Source organism: Equus quagga, chromosome 4 (assembly GCF_021613505.1).
Source record: "Equus quagga isolate Etosha38 chromosome 4, UCLA_HA_Equagga_1.0, whole genome shotgun sequence".
Taxonomy (NCBI): Eukaryota; Metazoa; Chordata; class Mammalia; order Perissodactyla; family Equidae; genus Equus; species Equus quagga.
In genome coordinates this window covers 5,499,289-5,519,075 of record NC_060270.1, presented here as the reverse complement: position 1 = coordinate 5,519,075, position 19,787 = coordinate 5,499,289, and the positions used below count along the sequence as shown (strand labels likewise).

The 19,787-nt window shown below is 39.4% G+C and overlaps 1 protein-coding gene across 25 annotated transcripts in view; it reads left to right on the top strand.

The window, feature by feature from the left end:
* Nucleotides 1-19,787, top strand: part of ABI3BP (ABI family member 3 binding protein) — a 238,082-nt gene that overhangs the window by 113,211 nt on the left and 105,084 nt on the right. For 15 of the 25 annotated variants that reach the window (XM_046659528.1, XM_046659507.1, XM_046659510.1 and 12 more), the window contains 8 exons: nt 3,155-3,232; nt 5,219-5,293; nt 6,019-6,093; nt 6,932-7,003; nt 7,702-7,776; nt 17,743-17,808; nt 18,965-19,039; nt 19,600-19,674. In XM_046659528.1, coding sequence (XP_046515484.1) covers nt 3,155-3,232; nt 5,219-5,293; nt 6,019-6,093; nt 6,932-7,003; nt 7,702-7,776; nt 17,743-17,808; nt 18,965-19,039; nt 19,600-19,674 — 591 coding nt within the window. The remainder of the gene's footprint in view (nt 1-3,154; nt 3,233-5,218; nt 5,294-6,018; nt 6,094-6,931; nt 7,004-7,701; nt 7,777-17,742; nt 17,809-18,964; nt 19,040-19,599; nt 19,675-19,787) is intronic. The other 10 variants (XM_046659531.1, XM_046659529.1, XM_046659523.1 and 7 more) reach the window with 6 other exon arrangements.

The window sequence follows — 19,787 nt, the reverse complement described above, 5'->3', positions numbered from 1 at the left end:
TTATTGATTTGGTCCCAACCTGTCCATGAAAACTACAAAACCCAGGATTTGTGAAGGAGACCGAAAATGAGCAGAGTTTTTGCCGAGACCACTGCTGTCCATTTTGAGCTGGAAGGTGTTCTAGTCCTTAGTTTTGAGAGATATTTCTAATTTTTTGTTTTTCGCGAAGTTCCACATGCTATCTTAATACCAGGTCAGCCATTTTGTTTAATTTAGAGAGTTAAACTGTGAATTTTGTTTTGTTTTTGCTTTTGTTTTTCTGATATGATTCATGAAGCTTCAGGATTGGGATTTTAATGAAAAGAAATTCTATGCAAATAGTAAATGTCTTTTTAACTTGTAATCTGGGGAAACACCTATCTTAAATTTAACACATTTCTTAGCAAATTTCTTACGCGTTGAAGAGATCGACAGCCAGTATGTTTGAAATGGTCAGTAAATTCACTGAATGTACCACCTTAACAGACTATGCTTAAAAATTACATTGTAACTTTACCATATTTTTGTGAAAAGAATGTAAGCATAAACAATTCTTTATACTACTGAGGGAAAAATAAACTCCTGAAGCTATCATTGCAATTCAGAAAAGCCCTGTTTTTTTGAGGGGGTAAATCCTAAAAATAATGTCCTCATTCCAGCAGGGCCCATCACGGGACATCAAGAAATTAATAGCTTTTGTTCTAAGAACACGTGGTGTGAATAGTGAGAGAAATAAACAAGAAAGCTAGTGTGAACCGTCTCCCAGGGACATACAGAGGGTTTGCCAAAGCCAAGACTTAGCCAGCCAAAAATGAGAGGAAACAACTGTGTTGAGAAAAGGTACAGAAGAATCAGACAGGAAAAGGAATTTCCTGGGGTTTTGGCAGTGTTCTGATGGCATTCTACTCTGCTATTGCCGAATCTGCAGTTGCCCAGGGGCAGTGTAAGTGAGTGCTCACGGCGGGATAGGAGACATAAAGAGTGACCCATTCAACTATCTTCCTTATCAACCAATTCCTCTGATGCCTGAAGTGCCACATGCAGAAAGATGATACACCTTTAGAAGGAAGTAGTGATGTGAAAAGAATACAAATATTTCTTGGGAAGGTTGTCTACCATTTTTAATTCATTTACAGCCTAATTTTAGATTGATATGATCACCAGCTAAGGGCATGTTTTGAATATAAGGAGCTAAAGCAAAGCAATTCTGAGCATTGCCTAAAAGTCTAGGATCTGGAAGTTAAGATAATAAATGAATAGTCCTAGTTAGCCAGGGACCCCGCGAGAACGTAGGCTATTGCACTGGAAGGAGAGGGTTAGCAAAGTTGTCCTGACCCAGAGGAGGACACTGAAAGAGGAGAGAGCGTCAAAGAAGAACCCGGTCATCTAACATTGGAAAAAAGGACAACTTCCTTTGGTACATGCTGAAAATAGTAAGATCAGAGCTCATAAAAATTTGCAATCTAAATGTTTTTTCTGTGCTAACAATCACAACGGTTCTACACAAAAGCTATGACTATAAAAGAAGCAGGAAAAAACATTGATAAAATTTAGGAATTTTAAAAATAGAATTTATCATAAAACTCTACTGGATCTGTTTCTTTAGTTATTCCAGAAAGAGAATCCTTTCTCTTTCTGTCCTGCCAAATGAATTTGAGCAGTGATACTGAACATTTCTGTTGTGCAAACAAGCTAGGCCACTTCATATGCACATAAATCCAAAGCATGCACTTGACTGTCAGATGTGGCGAGTGTGCCAGCCCTGGTGACACCTCCTGCTGGCACTTGCAATCACTCCTGGGAATGACCAGCTCTCTGCAGGAATGGATTGTACGCCTCCACAATATGGAAAACTGATTTGCCTCTATCAACAGTGTGAAGGAATGACTTCATAATTGTTTTTAAGTCCATCAGAAGTAAATAAATATTTTGTGCCCACGTTAACTGAAAAGAAGAAAATGCTCTTGACAACAGTGCTGGGAACTACAGAAGGAGGTTACAAAATCTGCATCCTCAAAGAGCTTTGAGAGAACAGATTAGATCAGTAGATCTCCACAGAGAGTGATGTTGTCCCCCACTGGATATTTGCAGTGTCTGGAGATATTTTCGGTTCCCACAGCTGTGGAAGTGGTAGTGGAATCCAATGGGTAGAGGCCAGAGATGCTGCTCACATCCTACAGTGCACGGGAAAGGCCCCGGCAACAAAGAATCATCCAGCCCAAAACATCCATAGGGCCAAAGTGGAGAAGCCCAGGAAGTTCTGAACAGCCTTAGGACTCAGAAATCTCATCTGATGAGAATCAGTTCAAGGGGGCAAGGTCAGGGTATCCCAAAGATAAAGGAATTCTTTCATACCACTAGACTGCTTCAAATTATTACAAGTAGATCATTGAGTCAGTGTGCTAAACACATGAATCAAGTTAATTCTAAGCACAGTTTTTAAATGAGAGATATTTTAACCATTGGGAACTGTGCTTTAGAAGTGTACTTCCTTTGAAAAAGAATACCTAAATTTTAGAAAGAAGTTTCCTGAGTGGTTGTCTGAAAAGGGAGGGGGAAAAAAAAGGAAAAACACCTGATTTCATTCTTTACACTAAATTCCCACAGAGACCAAAAGAAATGATCTATGTTAACATGTGGCTGAAATAAATAACTGTTGGTATTTTTTTGCGACAAATATTTTCAAATAATTTTGTATCCTATGTGTGTTATTTGTGTTTTTCTAAAATTTCAGTGTCATAACCTATTACATTTTTTTCTGTGCATAATCACGGAAAATTTCTACTCATTGATTTTGTTTTAATTAGGAGTATTTGAATATAAAATTCCGAGGAGGATTTGCAATACAGTCTGTGCCTTCCAGAAACTCTATTTCTGAATCAGAATGACTTGAGAGTTATCCAAATATTGGTTGTAATTTGTTTTCTTCATTCCAATGTTAACTTAGATCTTAAAGAATTACCTAGGGTTAATGAGAAGGAATTCTGAGGACTGTCGTCTCTCATACTAATCCTGGTGGAAATGCACAATGACGTTGTTGACTGCCTGGGGGAAAGGATAAGAGCGGAGTAGATTTCTTGAAGTAGTTGGTTACTTGATTTTGTTTTGAATGAATTATACTGGGACACTGCATTATGAGGAAGTGAGGTAAATTGTTTGTTCTCTGACTTTTTAGCTAAGAATGAAACCTTGGCGTTACCTGCTGAATCTAAAACACCAGAGGTAGAAAAAATCCCAGCACAGCCCATAACAGGTAATGAGATCCCTATGTTGTTAACGTTGAGAGAATGAATAATATATTTTTTCTAATGGCAAATGATTGGCAAACCTGTACCTTTTTTTCAGTGAAGAGCCAGTAGGAAATTCATTTTGATCATGAGCACGAAATGATAGGAGGTTCTAGGTTCTTCATCTAATGTTTGGAAAAACAACAGACGCAAAATGAACTGTTGAATCATGTAACTAATACATAATCTGGAAGCTATATTTTTGGCTCTAAGTGAAAGTTGTTACCTCAACATTCTGAAATATTCTTGTACTTAAATGTAGTACTGTGTGTTTGGGGCTTTCCTTTTATATGAAAACGTAAGACCGTTTTTGATTTCTTCATTTTCACAAGTGGTCTATTTAGCAAAATGCCATTATCTCTCATGAATCCATAGCTTGATATTTATGAAAGTACCTGGAATCATTCAATGACAATGTCTCTGGAAGATTAATAAACCTAGTGTGAAGAACACATGAGAGCTCAGTAAAAATCCTTTAAAGAATAAATGCAGTATGCATATTCCCCATAATTCATCAGCTGTTACTAACAAACATTCAGCGTTTCTTCTATGAATGAACTACCCAAGTCCAGCCCAACAGAGACATACTATTCTCTGAAATATGGAGTTTTTGCCAAAGTAATACCACCTCATCCAGGACTCAGTAACACAAACATCTGGTGAGAATTACCCCAAATCCACATTTAGCAAAGTAACTCCAATCTAAAGTGAATTTTTTAACCATAAAATTGCCTAAACTGAAATATTCAATTCATAAAATTGCCATAGATTGAAATATTTACTTTGTCCTACACTCTTGGACTCATAACTAGTCCAGAGAAGACAAAGATTGGTGGGGAAATAAAATAACTTGATTTCAAGAAACCTATTCAAGTACAAATATGTCTGATGGACTAGGAAGTATATGGTCCTGCCTACAGGAGAGAGATGGACCTTCCATCTCCCGCTTTCCAGAGAGCTAAGGCAGAGGTAGAAGCTATTCAAGATGCTGGGATAATCTATTCGAATGAAATTCCTAGTTGGTTTTCTGACTTCAACGTAAATGGTCGACACCAAGAAAAGTGTAGGCGTGACCAGTGGATGACCCCACGTTCTTTTCTGCCCAAGAGATTCTACTCGTTTTTCCCAATTATACTTTCTTCTCTTGGTGCACTGTCTGATGGGAGAGTCTACAGATTTCTTAGTTCTCTGCCAAACCTTCCTCAGAACTTTCCACTTCAGAAACACTTAGGCAAACACCGTAACAGTATTCAGTGTTATTGTGTTTATTTCATGTCCTTACTCTGCAAAATTCTGGAGCTGTGTAGCTTACCATTAATTCCAGATCTCAGTGAAAACTATTTTCACTGAGGAAACTATTTACCCAAAAAATTCTTTCTTATTTCTTGAAAACTGTTTACTCGAGTCGTCTTCGCCTTTGGTCTAGTGCTTGGAGCAACCTCGTGGCTGAGGATTTGAATCCTTATCATCTCAACCCGGTTCCAAGCTTTGCCTGGGGCTGCAGTTTGGAAGAGAGAAATCTTATAATGTCATAGTTCTAAATAAACCTTTTTGCCCTGGGTCATTCTTTTACTTGCCCATTTATTGATTCATTTAATAAACATTTACCATGTGCTTCCTTACTGTACCCCAGACATTGTGCTAAAGCCCTGGAGATAAAGAGAAAGAAAAAGGCAGACAAATGAAAAATTATGATTCATCTGATAAGTGCTTTGATGGAGGTCGTTTCAATGTGTTTTTTGGAACACAGAAAGAGACCTACCCAGAGAAAGGATTGGGAGGAGAGCCAGCTCAGGCACCTCGGACAACCCCGGAAGTCCTGAACAGAATTAACTTGAATTGGTCTATATAAGTATCCGTTACTAATTCTAAAGGGCAACAAAAGTGCCTATGGTCTGTAGTTGCTTCATCATTTTATCTTAATTTCTAAAGTTGTCTTTTTTGCCTTCCAGTGACTCCTGAATCAGTTCCAAGAACCACTAAACCCACCGTGCCTAGTGCATTAGACATTTCAGAAACAACACTGGGTAATTCTAAGAACTTTTTTTCTTAAAAAATAACTCCCAATACTCATAGAAAAGAAAAGTAAGCCCAATGCCTTAGCACCCGCCCCACTCTCCCCCTCCCTGGCAGTAGTCCACCTTCCTATTTCTTGGGTCAGTTCGACTAAAGAGTTAGCAACACACCTTGATCCTGGTGACTGATACCTAGGCAGCTCTGGATGCTAGATGCTAACCACATGCCCTTTAGCCAGTCTCTCGGGATGTGTAGAAAAACCGAATTCCAGCCTTTTGCCCCACAAAGCTTGGAGGGGTGGGGAGACCTGGAAGTCTTGACTATGTGTGTGCTTTCTGCTTTGATTGGCTTTTCCAAGTCTTGTGCGTACTAAACTTGAGGAGAATCCCTTGAAGTATAATGCTTTTTAATAAAAATTTCACGCCATGCAAGTTAGCTGCCTCTTGGCCCAAGAGATTCTAACTTGCTTTGCTCTCTTCTCCTGAAGAAAAGAGCCAGTGTGTATTTTGTCTGTACTTGTGACGTTGATCTTCATGCCACACCATGGGCCTTTGAAAGTATACCTTCAAATTTTAACAGCTGTGTAAAACTTTTCCAGGGGCAGCCAGCTATTTCCATGAAAGGCATCAGCTGCCTGGTGCACACTCCCTTGTAAGCATGCTTCACATGATCACGGTTAAGCCACAGTGCAAATCCCCACTCATGCAGCTGCTAACCGAATTCTTCTCTATTGTAGTTCTCAGTGAAAGGACGCCGGAAGCATCGCAAACTAGTCTAATACCTAGGTTTGAATTGCCACTGAGCACTCTAGGTAAAATTTATTAACCACTGCAGGTTCTTGTTACCTCGGAAATTTTATACATGCTTGGAAGGACTTCTTAGGCTCATTCATTCAAATTCATCTCCTCGCAGGAAAGGAGGGACCATGTTTTATAGAACAATGACCTCCCCAACTGCAAGCCCTCAAATGTTATAAAAATCTTTATTTTATAATTTCGGATCCTAAAGAGTCACTCTCTATGACAAATCTTTCGGTTGTTTTTCTTTTTGGTGGTCATGATTTGATTCTTTTTAATTCAAAGTCACTGTGTCACTGAATAAATTATCTTCTATATTTTTCCTAAGTATCTTTTTACTCAATTGTTTCTCTTGACAGAGAAGATAAATTTATGATATCTCTGCAGACTGCTTCTTAGAATTCTTAGAATTTCTTTAAGTACAGTATCAAAAAAGTTGTTGAGAGGGAGCTTTCATATAAATCCACATAGTTACCACAATTCTATTTTTAAAACCTCTTAGATGGACATTTTCCAGTCCAGGTGTGTCTGATGCTTGGTTTGAGTTTAAATGAAATATTTCTAAGAGCATACACACACATAGCTGAAGAAGTTAGGAAACTAATAAGGATGAGAAGAAGAGCCCACATTCCTCAAATTTAGGGGCTTGATTTTAAAAAATAGAAACCAAAGCTTTATTGTATTATCCAGTATTAAAACACAGGAGTAAGAAATACTACTAAGGTCCCTACTTGACATGAGTCACTTGCTGTTTCGTGTTTGTTTTTTGTTTTTGCAAGCTTGAGATTTTTAAAATCTTTTCTCTATTACTTATACCTCAAATCATAACATTTCTTGTGTGTTTCATTACAGCTCCGAAAAGCATTCCAGAACTTCCTCAGGCAAAAACATCCTTCCCTTTTGAGAAAGCTGGGGGCACCTTGGGTAATAACAGCACCTTAAATCTGGTGTGAAGATGTGGGTGGTGATTGCTCAATTCTGTGGGACACACCACTGGGTCCTATCTCTGCAGACCTCAATGAACTGATGAATTCAGTTAACTCGGCCAAACAAACAAGTGGTCGATCTGGTTAAAAAAAAAAAAAAAAAAAAAAAGGAGCCAGCCTGTGGCATAGTGGTTGAGTTCCTGCACTCCACTTTGGCAGCCTGGGGTTTGTGGATTCAGATCCCAGGCTCAGACCTTTGAACCACTCGTCAAGCCATGCTGTGGTATTGTCCCACATACAAAATAGAGGAAGACTGGCACAAATATTAGCTCAGGGCCAATCTTCCTCACCAATAAAACAATTAAGAAAAAAACTCACCTATTTGTCTGAATGGGTTTTCTACAAATTTAGTGACAATCATCAGTCTGTTAATTCTATACAGCCCATTTAGTTAGCTTTCTGACCTCAATGTTGAGAGTATGATACCACACTCTGGTCTCTCTCTAGTCACTGATCAAATGCTGTCAGGAGCGGATGCATATTGATTTCTCCCTGATACGTGATGACTTTTTATTGGATCAGTATGTGCGTTTTATTGCAGGCTTCTGGTAGCCACTTAACCATGCCAGCAACCTATTTCTGTCTCTTCATCTTCCCAAAAACATCTTCAGCAAATTCCTTTTCTTTTTGCTGTAGCTTCAAGTGAAAAGCCGTGGATTGTACCTACAACTAAAACATCTGAAGATTCCAAAGTTCTACCACCTCGAACTGGTAATTGCTTTCTTTTTAAAAAATAGATTGGAACAACAGTATTGAATCACTTGTTTTTATTTTTATAGACTCCTTAGTTGAATATCAATATACTTTGTAGTAAATGGTAAAGCTATAATCCATTCTGGATACTTACATCAATCTCATTTTTTTCTCAACACAAAAGCAAAATGGTTTTGCATTTGTTTTAAAGATCTGTGTTTCAATGTCTGGATATATAATCAGAAATCTGGCTAGAAGATGGACCATGAATTGGCTCATTGATTTTCTAGAGATGTCTTTACTGACATGAGAACAGTAACAAAAGTAAGATGCATCATGTCACGGTCTGATGTGACAGTGTGAATTTAACGTTTCCCTTGCAGGAAGATATTTGCTTCTTTTTCAGCAAAATAGTCAACAAACATTTGAGAGCTTACTATGTGCCAGATATGTTCCTAAGTCCTACACTCTGTAAACACATTGTGACACAGAGCAAAGACCTCCAGTCCTGGCATTAGTAATGGACTTCAGTTCCAGTTCTGGCTTCCCCACTAACCATATAACCATCTCCCCTTTTCTGGGTCGTCATTTGCTCTTTTGTAAACTGTGGCGACTGCCTTTTTTCCCCTGAGAATTCTTGTGTTCCACCACTACAACTCATAGAAGGAGATCACTTTCTTTTTGAAAAATAGATTTTTCTCAGTTAGAAAGTTTTCTCCTATACATCTTTTCTTTGATGTCTAGCAGTCAACTAAAAAGAACATTCAGCAAATGAGAATTACAAGGAAATCTCAGAAAACACTATGATTACTTCCATGAATTTTGTTTTACTTGTTTTTTAATTTTTGTGAACTTGGTAGTTGTAATTGTTTTGCAGACAGACAATATAGTATAATAATATAGTATGTACCATAATATATTATATGCTGTACAATATATCTATATATACTGTACTATAGTATATATAGTACATACTATAGTATTACATATCATAGTTAGAAGTTCATGTAATGAAGTTAAGTACACCAACATTTTGTGGTATTCTCCAGAAGAGTCCAGCAGAGGACTGGTGTGAGAAAGGATGAGATTGAGCCTTCAGATGCGTAGATCTTAGTCAAATTATCCTTTCTCCGGTAAGTGTAATGGGCTCAGATCTCAGCAAAAGAGAAGACGGCATCAAATGAAGCAAGTGTGTCTGTTATAGACTCCCCCAGTTTTCTCAAGTGGGAAAACCCTTGAAAGTTGGCTACGGTTCTCAGCCAATCCAGAGAAGCCTCAAATTGGGTTTTTGGTTCCGCTAGTCATTGACCCTAAGACTCTGGTGCAATTACTTAATGTGGGAGCAAAGATACCTTTAGAAATCCAGGCCACCTGAGTCTAAAATCTGGGTTTGGGGTGGAGTTTCATACTAAGTGTCTAGTTCCATTAGCTGTCACGCAGGCACAGCTGAGCTGTGACTGTGGAACAACAACTAGTCCACCGGTGTGTGTGACGGTTTAAGGCTGCACTACAGCAGAGCTGGCCTGACGGCCACATCCTTCACAAGCATCACGTCTCCCAGCCCAAACACTTTGGGAGCCCACTGGACTGGAAGAACTCTTAGGTCCCTTTCATCTCTCAGCTTTTGGGTTATAACACAGGGGACATAGGATCCCCTCGGTTTCCCTTCAGCACCCTCTAGTTTTTCTGACTCTATGATTATTCAAGAGCAAACTGACCAAACTCTCAAGGAGACCATTTATGAAATTTTAACACCTAGGACATGAATTATATATAAAGCCTGAATTGAAGCAAACATTGGGGATTGGGAAGAATATGCTGGAAGGTGAAGGTTGCAGAGTTACAAAGAGACCAAGACAGATAAGTTTGTAAATCCCAATAAAAGAAAGGTTCCTCCATGGGCCAGGCCCCATGGCTCAGTGGTTAAAATTCCACACACTCCGCTTCAGGAGCCTGGGTTCAGGGGTTCAAATCCAGGGCGTGGACCTACTTCACTCACCAGCCATGCTGTGGAGGTGTCTCACATACAAAAAAAAAAAATAGAGAAGAATTGGCACAGATGTTAGCTCAGGGCTAATCTTCCTCAAACAAAAAAAGAGAAGAATTGGCAGTGGATGTTAGCTCATAGTTAACCTTCCTCAGCAAAAAACAGAAAGAAAGAAAGAAAGGAAGGAAGGAAGGCAGAAAGAAAGGAAGAAAGGAAGAAGGAAAGAAGGAAGGAAGAAAGTTAGGAAGGAAGTTAGGAAGTTGGAAGGAAGGAAGGAAGGAAGGAAGGATGGAAAAGAAAGGTTCTCCTTGCCTTTAATTCCAGAAAAGGAGTATTCTAGTCTTGCCCTGACGGATTATGGACAGTGGCTAACGCAGCAGGAAGCAGTTTCATTTTGCAGCTGCCTCACTCCTGCCAGGGCAACCTTAGGATGCCAGAGACTTCCAAAAACCTGTCACCTGCCAACTCTCTTTGCGTGATGTGCTAGGGCTTGACATAGGCTGTCCCAGTTCAGTAGGTGATGACTACAGGCATGAGCATTAGCCCCAGAGACTTCCTCGCCTGCCCTTAGAGCATTGCATTTTCCTCTCTGCTATTTAGTATAATCCTTGGACCAGCAGCATTGGCATCACCGGGGACCTTGTTAAAAAGGCAGAATCTTGGGCTTTACTCCAGATCTTTGGAATCAGGATCTGCCATTTAACAAGATCTCCAGGTGATGTATATGAACATTAAGGTTCAGGAAGCACAACCTGATGGCCGTAGTCTTTAATCTTTCACATGGTGCAGATAAGAATCAGCAAATGATTACAGGACAGTTAGAGGACAGGAGGCCTCAAATCAATCAATGGTTTCTCAAAGTGGATGATTAAGTATCTCTTGTTTCTGCTGAGCAAAATGCTTCCATCTAATTCTTGCGTAAGTGTCTTGTGTCATCTTCCTGATGTGTTAAATTTCAAGTTGAAATTTGCCATATGCATTATTTGTGATTTAAAGAGTTGATAAGTTCATGCCATTCTTTCATTCATTTCGGCCTTTCTTGTTTCTTATAATTGAGTTTGTGTGATTACAGATGTGCTGAGTTTCTCTCAATTTCTTATTTAGTTTTGATGCATATGATTATTTATTTTGTTTTCCAATTACTCACATGGCTTCCTAATGCAATAGTCTTGAGAATTAAGAAGAGAGAGGTAGAGATAATACTTGAATACTGGTTCATAAAACCATTAGTCCTGTTTTTAGTTGTTAAATCCTTTGAAGAAATGACATATTTTAGCTGGTATTAATGACATTATTATAGCAAAATGAACACATTTTGTTTCCTGTGTTGGGATACAATGTGTCTATATTTACTATGTCAATTTCCTTCAGCCAAAGACCACCAGGAAGACACCTGTGTTTAAACAAAGTTAAGTTTATTTACTCATTGCAACAATGGAGAATGCAGACCATGAGGAACTGGGGGATCTCTTAGTAAGAGGGTTTTGGAAAGGATTTGTTATAGGATTTGGTCTTATATTAGGTGATTCTGGGGAAAGTCCAAAGAAGGGAAGCTTTGCTCTGGATTGGATGCTGTCAGAAAGTGGAGTGATTCTGTGAGTGAATATCTTCATAATTCTTAACTAGAAGGCAAGAAGAATAGAGTGAAGCTAAAGCTGTGATTGGTAAAGAAGCAGCAATTACTCATATTAGCCAGACTGTGAGGATGGTAATTTTTGTGTTCGTGCATTTGTGTGTTCTGCACAATTACAGAGTGGTCTTGTTTTTGTCTTGATCCATCTTGGTCACTAAGTGGTCTTGTCTGATATTGGTGTTCTTTCAAACTGTGGACTTTCAGCAGGACAACACCACAGCCCAGCTGTGGGAGCCCGGCCAGCTCCTGGATGCCAGGGGCTGCTTTTCTCGTTATTGACCATTAAATATGATTTATCCATACCTTTTGTAAAATTCATTTTGCTTTGGCATTTACTGGATTTGTTTCCACAGTTACTTCATATTCTGTATCAGATCATCAGGATGCATGCTCTCAAAAGGATTTGTGTATTACTTTTGGATATAAAAAGCTATGTGGAAATTCTAATTTGCATGCTGAATATTGAAATCCCTGGGTCATTCCAATAGTTTATGACGAATGGGACAGGGTATTTGGAATGTGGAATATTCCAGGAAATCTGAGAAGTGTAGTCATCAAACATTCCTCCCCAGTGTCAGCCTATTTGCCCTAATCTTTCATTGTTTGGAATTGTATTTTGTCTTAAGCCTTCTCTAAAGTGCGTTTAAGTAGGATTGATTGATTTTGATTCCCTTGGCAAATCCAATTTTCCTTAAAGTATAGAAAGGAAATTATAAAAATCTGCTCTATAGTTACATGCCAGAAGGTAAACCTATTTACAAATTCTGTATTAAAAGAAAGTTGGCAACATTTTAGAAATACTTAGGTACTTGTGACAATCATTCAGAAAAGTCCATCTTTCTGATGATGCAATAGAATTAGTCTTGTGTTCTATTGGAAGGGGCCAGTTGACTATGATTTCTGTGTTATTACAGAGTGAGTTCTAGCAGAGTTCTCAGTACCTTCCACACCCCCCACCAATGCATTGTGCATTTGCATGTATGTGCACATACTTGTTGGATTACTTCTTCACTGGAATAATATAATTTTGCATTTGCATAGTATTTTCTATTAAGAGATTCAAAGGTTGAATATATACCATCATATTGATCCTCCAGAAGTCCCTGGAAGCAAAGAGAGTTATGATTTTATTTATCTTGAGGAGATATGTGAGAGACTTGCCTCTGAATGGATGAAGGAGCAAAAACTAGATCCTCGTTCCTTACCTAATCTTCTGCCCAATAAACCACTCCAAGTTAAAAGTGGGGCAATGTCATATAGCTTGCTTTGAAATTTTCCCAGAGCAGCTTTGCAGCAGAGTAAATTACATGTTCTTGTTAGGGCCAGGTGCCTTCTAGATTTTTAAGAAACATCAAGTGGTCTGTGAAAATGGCTGCCCCCTCCTTGAAGTGTGTTCTCATGGTGAATGTAATCACTAATCTGTGAGCTAGGGGTGAGACAGAGCTGGGTTCATAACCGGCTCAACTGTTTACCAGTTAGGTGCTGGTAGACAAGTGACTTAACCACTTAGAGTCTCAGTCCCACGTCTATAAAATTCAAATAATATATAAATTTTGTCATTAGGTTTTATGTCTTAGAAATAATGCATAAGTCACTTAATCTACTTGACAGCCCATAAGGGGTGCCCTGTTGCCATTTCCTTATTACAACGGACTCATGTTGAATGCATCCTCTTCCCACCACCCTACCTATCCCAAACTTCCAGAATTGCTGCAGACACTCAATACTGACAATAACAGCAACAATAAATTATTTAACTAATAAAAAGAAAGAAAAGAAGGAAGAGAGAACATAAAAATACTCTAAGCTCGTATATATGTGAGCATATCAATTGATTCTTGGGTCTCCATCTCACTTGCATAAAAATGTTTAAGGAGAATGGAAAAGATAAGTGCCTTGTTACTCAAAGAGGCCCTGTAGCCCCGTGGGAAGGGCCTGATGTCCTGTTAACCCCATGGCGGGGATGGTAAATGGTAAATCGTGTCACACGGTCACACTGTTCAGTTAGAGCGGCAGCATGAATCATTCTGTAAACCGGGCTCTGAGGCCCTGCGTAGTCTCGGGGAGTAAAACGATGGTGTGCCCAACTCCCTGTGTTTTCCATGGGCATCAGAGGTGGGAGAAGCAGCGTAAATGCTGTGTGTTCATCATCCTGCAGATGAGGCATGTGCATGATTTCTAAAGCCCTTCTATGGCTGGAGCAGGAGGATGGAAGTCCACTTTTTGTTTCCGGCTTGATAATGCCGTCAGTGTTAGGCCTCCTTAATTCACTTGATCATCCTCTTAAAAGTCCATCATTTAGTACCAGGAGGGATTCACATCTCAAATCAAATACGGAAAATGGTTTCTTCATATAACCCGGGATGATTCCGTGTGTTTGTTTCTGTCTTTAGAAAACCCTCCTGCCTCTTCCTCCCCAGCACATCCAGACAAACTGAGCTTCCCTCCAAATGTTCTGTGACTTGTTACTAAGTCTTCTTCTGGCGTAATTGTTTCCCCTTGAGCAGTAAAGTTACCGTTAGAGACTTCCCCTGATGCAGAGTCAACCGAGGGTGGTCGGCCTCAGTCTCTTCGTGAGAATCCGCTTTGAGAACTGCCTTTAGGAGTTCATCATTCATTATCTTCAGTGTTTAATTCTTTCAGTACTTTGTAGAATTTCAGTGAACTGCAGTGTGTTTTAAGCTCTATAAATTATTTAAAGAGCTGAAAGCTGCAGAGATCGGCGTGCGCGAGGAGAGGTACACGGACTGGTTAGGAGGTTTTGACGACAGGTGCTTTGCTCAGAGTGTTTGAAAAGAGGTTGACCTCTACCTTTAGACCTTCTTGCCTGCCTGTGAGGCTCTGATTAGCATAGACCTGGCCCACCCACCTGGATTAAGCCCCAGAGAGGACAGAGAGTAGGAACAAGTGGTGGTGTTGATGCTTCGAGAGCAGGAAAATAGAATTCAGCATAGCAGATGGTTTACAGATTTACTGTGGCCTCTTAGAGATTTATAGCCTCAGCCTTTAGTTTTGCTTCATGAGCATTTTCTTGCCGGCAATATTTTTACAGATCTCAAGGCCAACCAGAAAGGTATTTTATTTTTCCATGGACTGAAGAAAGCGTTATTTATTTATGTAAATGGTACTGAGAACTCTGTGTGTGGTGTTTATAAATGTTTTTCTCGTCCAGCTACTTATTGAAAGTCCTGTTGCATTTTCCCGTTGCTTCTTCATATATGTTTCTAGGCTTCTCTTTCCACGGCAGGGTGTGACACATGGCAGGTGACAGTGTGGTAGAGGAAAAGATTTGTATGCACGTGTACGTGTATCATAAAATAACTAAAGGATCTGTTTGTTTATTCTCATTTATCCTTACTAAGAGCATAAACCACCCAAATGTCAAACTCATCGTTGTTTGTTCCTTGTAAAGCACGTCTTGTACGTTAGTTCTGCAGAGTCTCCAGCAAGTACCGGGCTCTGGGGTAGAGAAACTTTGGAGTGTGTAATGAGCATGACAGACACAATTTCTGTCCTAATGAGGGCTTTTGTCTAAGAATCTATGTTTAAAAAGGAAAGTCTTTCACGTAGTTATTAATATTCATGGATTTGAATAAAATAACATGAAAAATTCTCCATCATTGGAAATGCCTTAGCGTGTGCCATCAAATGTTTCCAGAGCATTTTTATTATGGAATTTGCATCTAATCAGTTTTTAAAAAGTAAAAATAAAATGTCCAACCAACAAAACATAATTTAACAATGTGATTGTAGGAAGTTATGAGCAAATGGGAGTGCCGCTTATTTCCTATTACTAATATTTTTCTCTGAAAAATATCAAAGTTTAGTTATCATGATTATAAGTCATTAGTGATTTTTTGAAAGAAACTAGTATTGCTTTTCATAACCTTTGACTTGAACTTCCTATTTTACTCATTGTATCAGATTTCTCCTACAACTTTGGGTCCCATTTATGTTCTGTGAAGGCAAGATTAGAGATGGTGCTTAATGTCGGAGAGCTGGAGTGCTTCATCCACTCAAGTGAGCATAGGTGACAGGAGATGTTTGCCTGTAAACAACGTTGCATGGTAGCATGTGGAGTGTCTGAAAAATAGAAGGGTTCAGCCCTAACCCTTAGCTATGTATCGATTGTATAGCTGGGGTAGACCCTCAAAAACCAAGGATGCCTCACCATTTCATGCATGTGCTCTGGTATAGACGTGCGTATACAAGATTTTGTAAAGAAATCAAGAGCTGTTGATTTTTAGAGAGCTCCATTTTTGACACTGTCCTCTCCCCTGACGTATGTTGCTTCAGAGTCAAAAACTCTTGTATAAGCCATGAATGAAATAGGGGTGGTGTGCTTCCTGAAGCTCCCCAAACAACATATGTCTGCCATCCAGTGGTGTTTGTGTGTTTTCAGCACTCTTGTTCTTCATTACTTAACTCTCAGAAACAGAAATATCAGGGACCAAGTCTGTTGGCAAAGGTTTTATTTTGATCTTAAGTATATTTGAGAAAATATTTGGAAGTTAGAGGTCCCTGACAATGTGGAACTTCCAGACATAAGCCACAATTGCCAGAAGATGAGGTAAGGACGGCTTCTTTCCCCAGAAGAGTGCCTTCTTGGACAAACTTGAGGGAAGATGGCAGCCCAGCTTGGAAACTCCAGAATGGAAGGGAATTGTAAATATGGAAAAGAAGTAGAAAGAGAGTGAGTAAATATCATCTCTTAGGACAAAAAGTACTGAATATAAGAAAGTTGGTCCAATGTCACTGAATGGAAGGAAAATGTGGGAGTTAGGATGACATAAAGACAGTCGTGGCATTTTTCAAAAGGAACAACATAAATAAGTCAAACTATTAATTCACAATTTCTTACCTAGTATGAGAGGGTCAAATACAAGTTGGTCAAGTTTTCCTAATTTATTTAGTAGTAGGTAGAGCTGACTTTGCTGGAGCCATGACATGAAACTGGCTTAAAGCCAGCCTGAGATCAACAACTGCCAGCATTTTTGTCCCTTAAAAGATTAGTCATTTATCTCACCCTTTAAAATTGTAGCCGGGCTAAAGAAAAGTTTACATTACGATTTACTCTCAGAATGTTTGCATATTTCAACTCTTAGTATTCTTTCTGTTTTTGAAGATTTTGCAAAGCAATAGATCCACCTTCACAAACTGGAATGTATTTCCTGCCTCTTCAGTATGTGGTACAATGTAAACTGCCTTCTCTGTCTGCCAGAGTGTGTCACAGGCCTGATGTTGTCTTTCTTACAGCTTCAACTAGCAACGGTTCGAAATCATTACATTGTCACTGAATTACAAGTAACCCTGATGAGTAAATTTCCCTGTAAGCTCCCCCTTTTTAGTTTATTTGAAGGGGCAAGCAAAGTAACATCTACCTCATAACCGTTCATGCTTTCTCTACACCTCTCGTTACCACAGTGACAGCTGTTCGTGCAGAAAAGAGAGCATTTTTATTTTGATGCTGTTTTTGCTTGCAGATTCAACTCATGTGAACATGAAAATTATCTCTGTATTAAAACTAATCTTTATTTTTAAGGGCCACCCTGCCTTCTTTATTTCATGTAGAGTATGAAAGTTATCTTTAAATCCACTTAGATTATAGGAGGGCTCATGGTTCCCCGGGGGAGCAGGAAGGAAAGCTGCCTCTAGGAAACATGGCGGGAGGGTTCGTGCAAGAGGAGAGGATGGGTCTTAACTCTGCCATTCCTGGTCCTGCTGATGGAATGGAAAATATGACAATCCCAGTGTGTGACCACTGGCAAATGTCTTCACCGCTGAGAATTGCAACTTCATTATGTAGAGGATGGAGATAATACCCCATTATCTGTAAAATGGGGATAATGTCAACTTCACCTATTTCTCAGGGACTTAAGAGGATTAAATAAACTGATATATGAGAAAATCTTGTGCAAACTGTAAAGTGCTGTCCAAACCTAAGATATCATGACAGTAACTTTTACTAAGTAGAAAGACTAAATGGCAGACTTTGTGCAAATAGCCTCCATGTGGCTGCTGTTTCCTTCGCTGGAAATCTCTCCCCAATTTGCCATCTGACTTCACTTATGTTTACACTCTGAAGCTCTTTGATTTAGAGTTGGCACCACTTCCTATGCTCGCACCACCCTGGAGGCCAGTGTCGGGGCTCGTTGTGTGAAGGCCCTCAGTTCCGGGCAGGAAGGACTGGAGGCAAGTCTTAGTGATTGCTTACAGTCTAGTGACAAGCCCCACAGCCCACAGCCAGAACTCCCTAGCAACCACACAGCTGTCCTTCTGCAGCCAGTATTAGAATATGTCGTAAAATCTTTTAAAATTATCAAAATTAACATCTTCTCTTTTGTTTTATCTTTTCTTTTAAAAGCAACTTATGATGTTTTCTCAAGCCCTGCAACATCAGATGCGCCTGAACTGTCAGAGCCCCACACAGGTATACCCGGCCTCTCAATTATTTCTTTGGATGCCAAGTGTTCTAACAACACTGCCGAGTTCTCCCTGCAATTTTTGCAGAGTGAACAAGCGCACTCTCTAGACCTGTGCAGGGGAGAAATGGCAGCCTGCGTCAGGGAAATGGATGCGACCCACTCCTCCTACTGAGCCATTATTTCTTTACCTCCATCAGTACATAAGCTCGGCCACGTATGGGACATGCACACCGAGTTGGTCACCGAAGCAAAGTCATGGAATGGCCTATTGCTTTACTGTTCAGAATCATTCTAAAAAGATTTTAGATTGCTAGAGAACTTTCTCTAGAGCAGTGCTTCTCAGATGGGGGTGATTTTGCTCTCTTCTCCCCACAGAGGCCTTTGGCAACGGCTAGAAACATTTTTGGTTGTCACAACTGGGTAAGGTGCCACTGACATCTAGTGGGTAAGGCCAGGGATGCTGCTAAACCCCCACCGTGTTCAGGACATCCCCCATAACAAAGAATGATCCAGCCCTGAATGGCAATAGTGCTGAGGTGAGAAATCCTGCTCTAGGGCTCACATCATTCGTTGGTCTATAGAAGCTCAGTTGGAACTAATCTTTGACGTCACTTACTGGTCCACCTACAGTGAGTTTAACTCAGTTCAACAGTTCCTTTTAGCAAGTGCTTATTAAGCACCTGCTAAACTAGGTACTGTGGGAGGTTCAAGGTGAATAAGACAGGCCTCTGCCAGACACAGATAGTTGTCTGATATTTTGTGCATGTGTTACCTTATCCCAGCATTATTGTGCCATGGTAAATAGAGGCAAAGAATTTTAAACAGCAGCAGAAAATAAGAAAAAAATGAAATAGAACACCGAGTGGATTCAATTTCACAGTTAAGAAACAGAAGGAAGAAACCAGAGAAACCAGTTGAAAACAAGTTGAATATATGAAGCACTGTTTTATCACGATTTCTAATGTTTAAAGTATGTTTGTTTTTAGAAGTGGGCTCATCTTCATCTCCTAATGAATCACTAGTTTAAAAATATTGGTCAGCAATCTCTCAAGTGTTCTTGGTATTTTTCTCCATATGAGGCTTAATTTATTACTCTTGAATTTGTATTTTATTCCTGGGGCCTTTTCCTGCTTTTATAAATGTTGACGTTTATTCCAACAGCAACAAGTGATCCATTTCTGGATTCTGTCCCACCTAAAACTTCTAGAACTCTTGAACAGCCAAGGGCAACACTCGGTAATGTTTTTAACAGAAAAATCATACTTTGTTTTCCATCAAAAGAAAATCCATGTGAATGCCTTTCTTCCAAATGACCATTTCATTCCATCACATCTAATCATTTCTTTCTTTCCTATTTCTGAATATATATTTATATTTTTTTTCGTGAATGCAGGCATCTTATGTTCCATTTTGGGCTCACCACTCTCTCTCTCTTTTTGTTTTTAACTGTAATAGTTGATATTTTCTCCATCCTTAAAGGAATGACAAGCTTTGAAAGCTGCATGGACATCTCCATCATCCATACCATCCCATCTCCTGTGTGTGTGGCCTGTGTCATCTCCCTTCCATGCATTGAGTCTGCCTGGAGTGAGCTACTGAATAATTATCACTCCGATCTTTTTCCCACTTTAAATCATCATTTCACCCACCAGCTTTCAAGACTACATGCATTTTTCATCCTTAATCATGTATTTGCAGCATGTGCTTTGCAACACCATCTACAAGCATGTTAAAACTCTTAAAATACCTCATTTTAACTGGAATTACTTGGTGGGATGGGATGTTTGTGTTTTCAGCTCCCAGTGAAACACCATTTGTTCCGCAAAAACTGGAAATCTTTACCAGTCCTGAAATGCAACCTACAACACCTGGTAATAATGACATTTGTAAAGTTGTGTGCTTTGTATGAACAGATAAAGCGACAAAGAAGAATCAGTCCTGTTGGCTTTTGGGGAATATTTTCAGTAGTAAACATTTCTGTTCA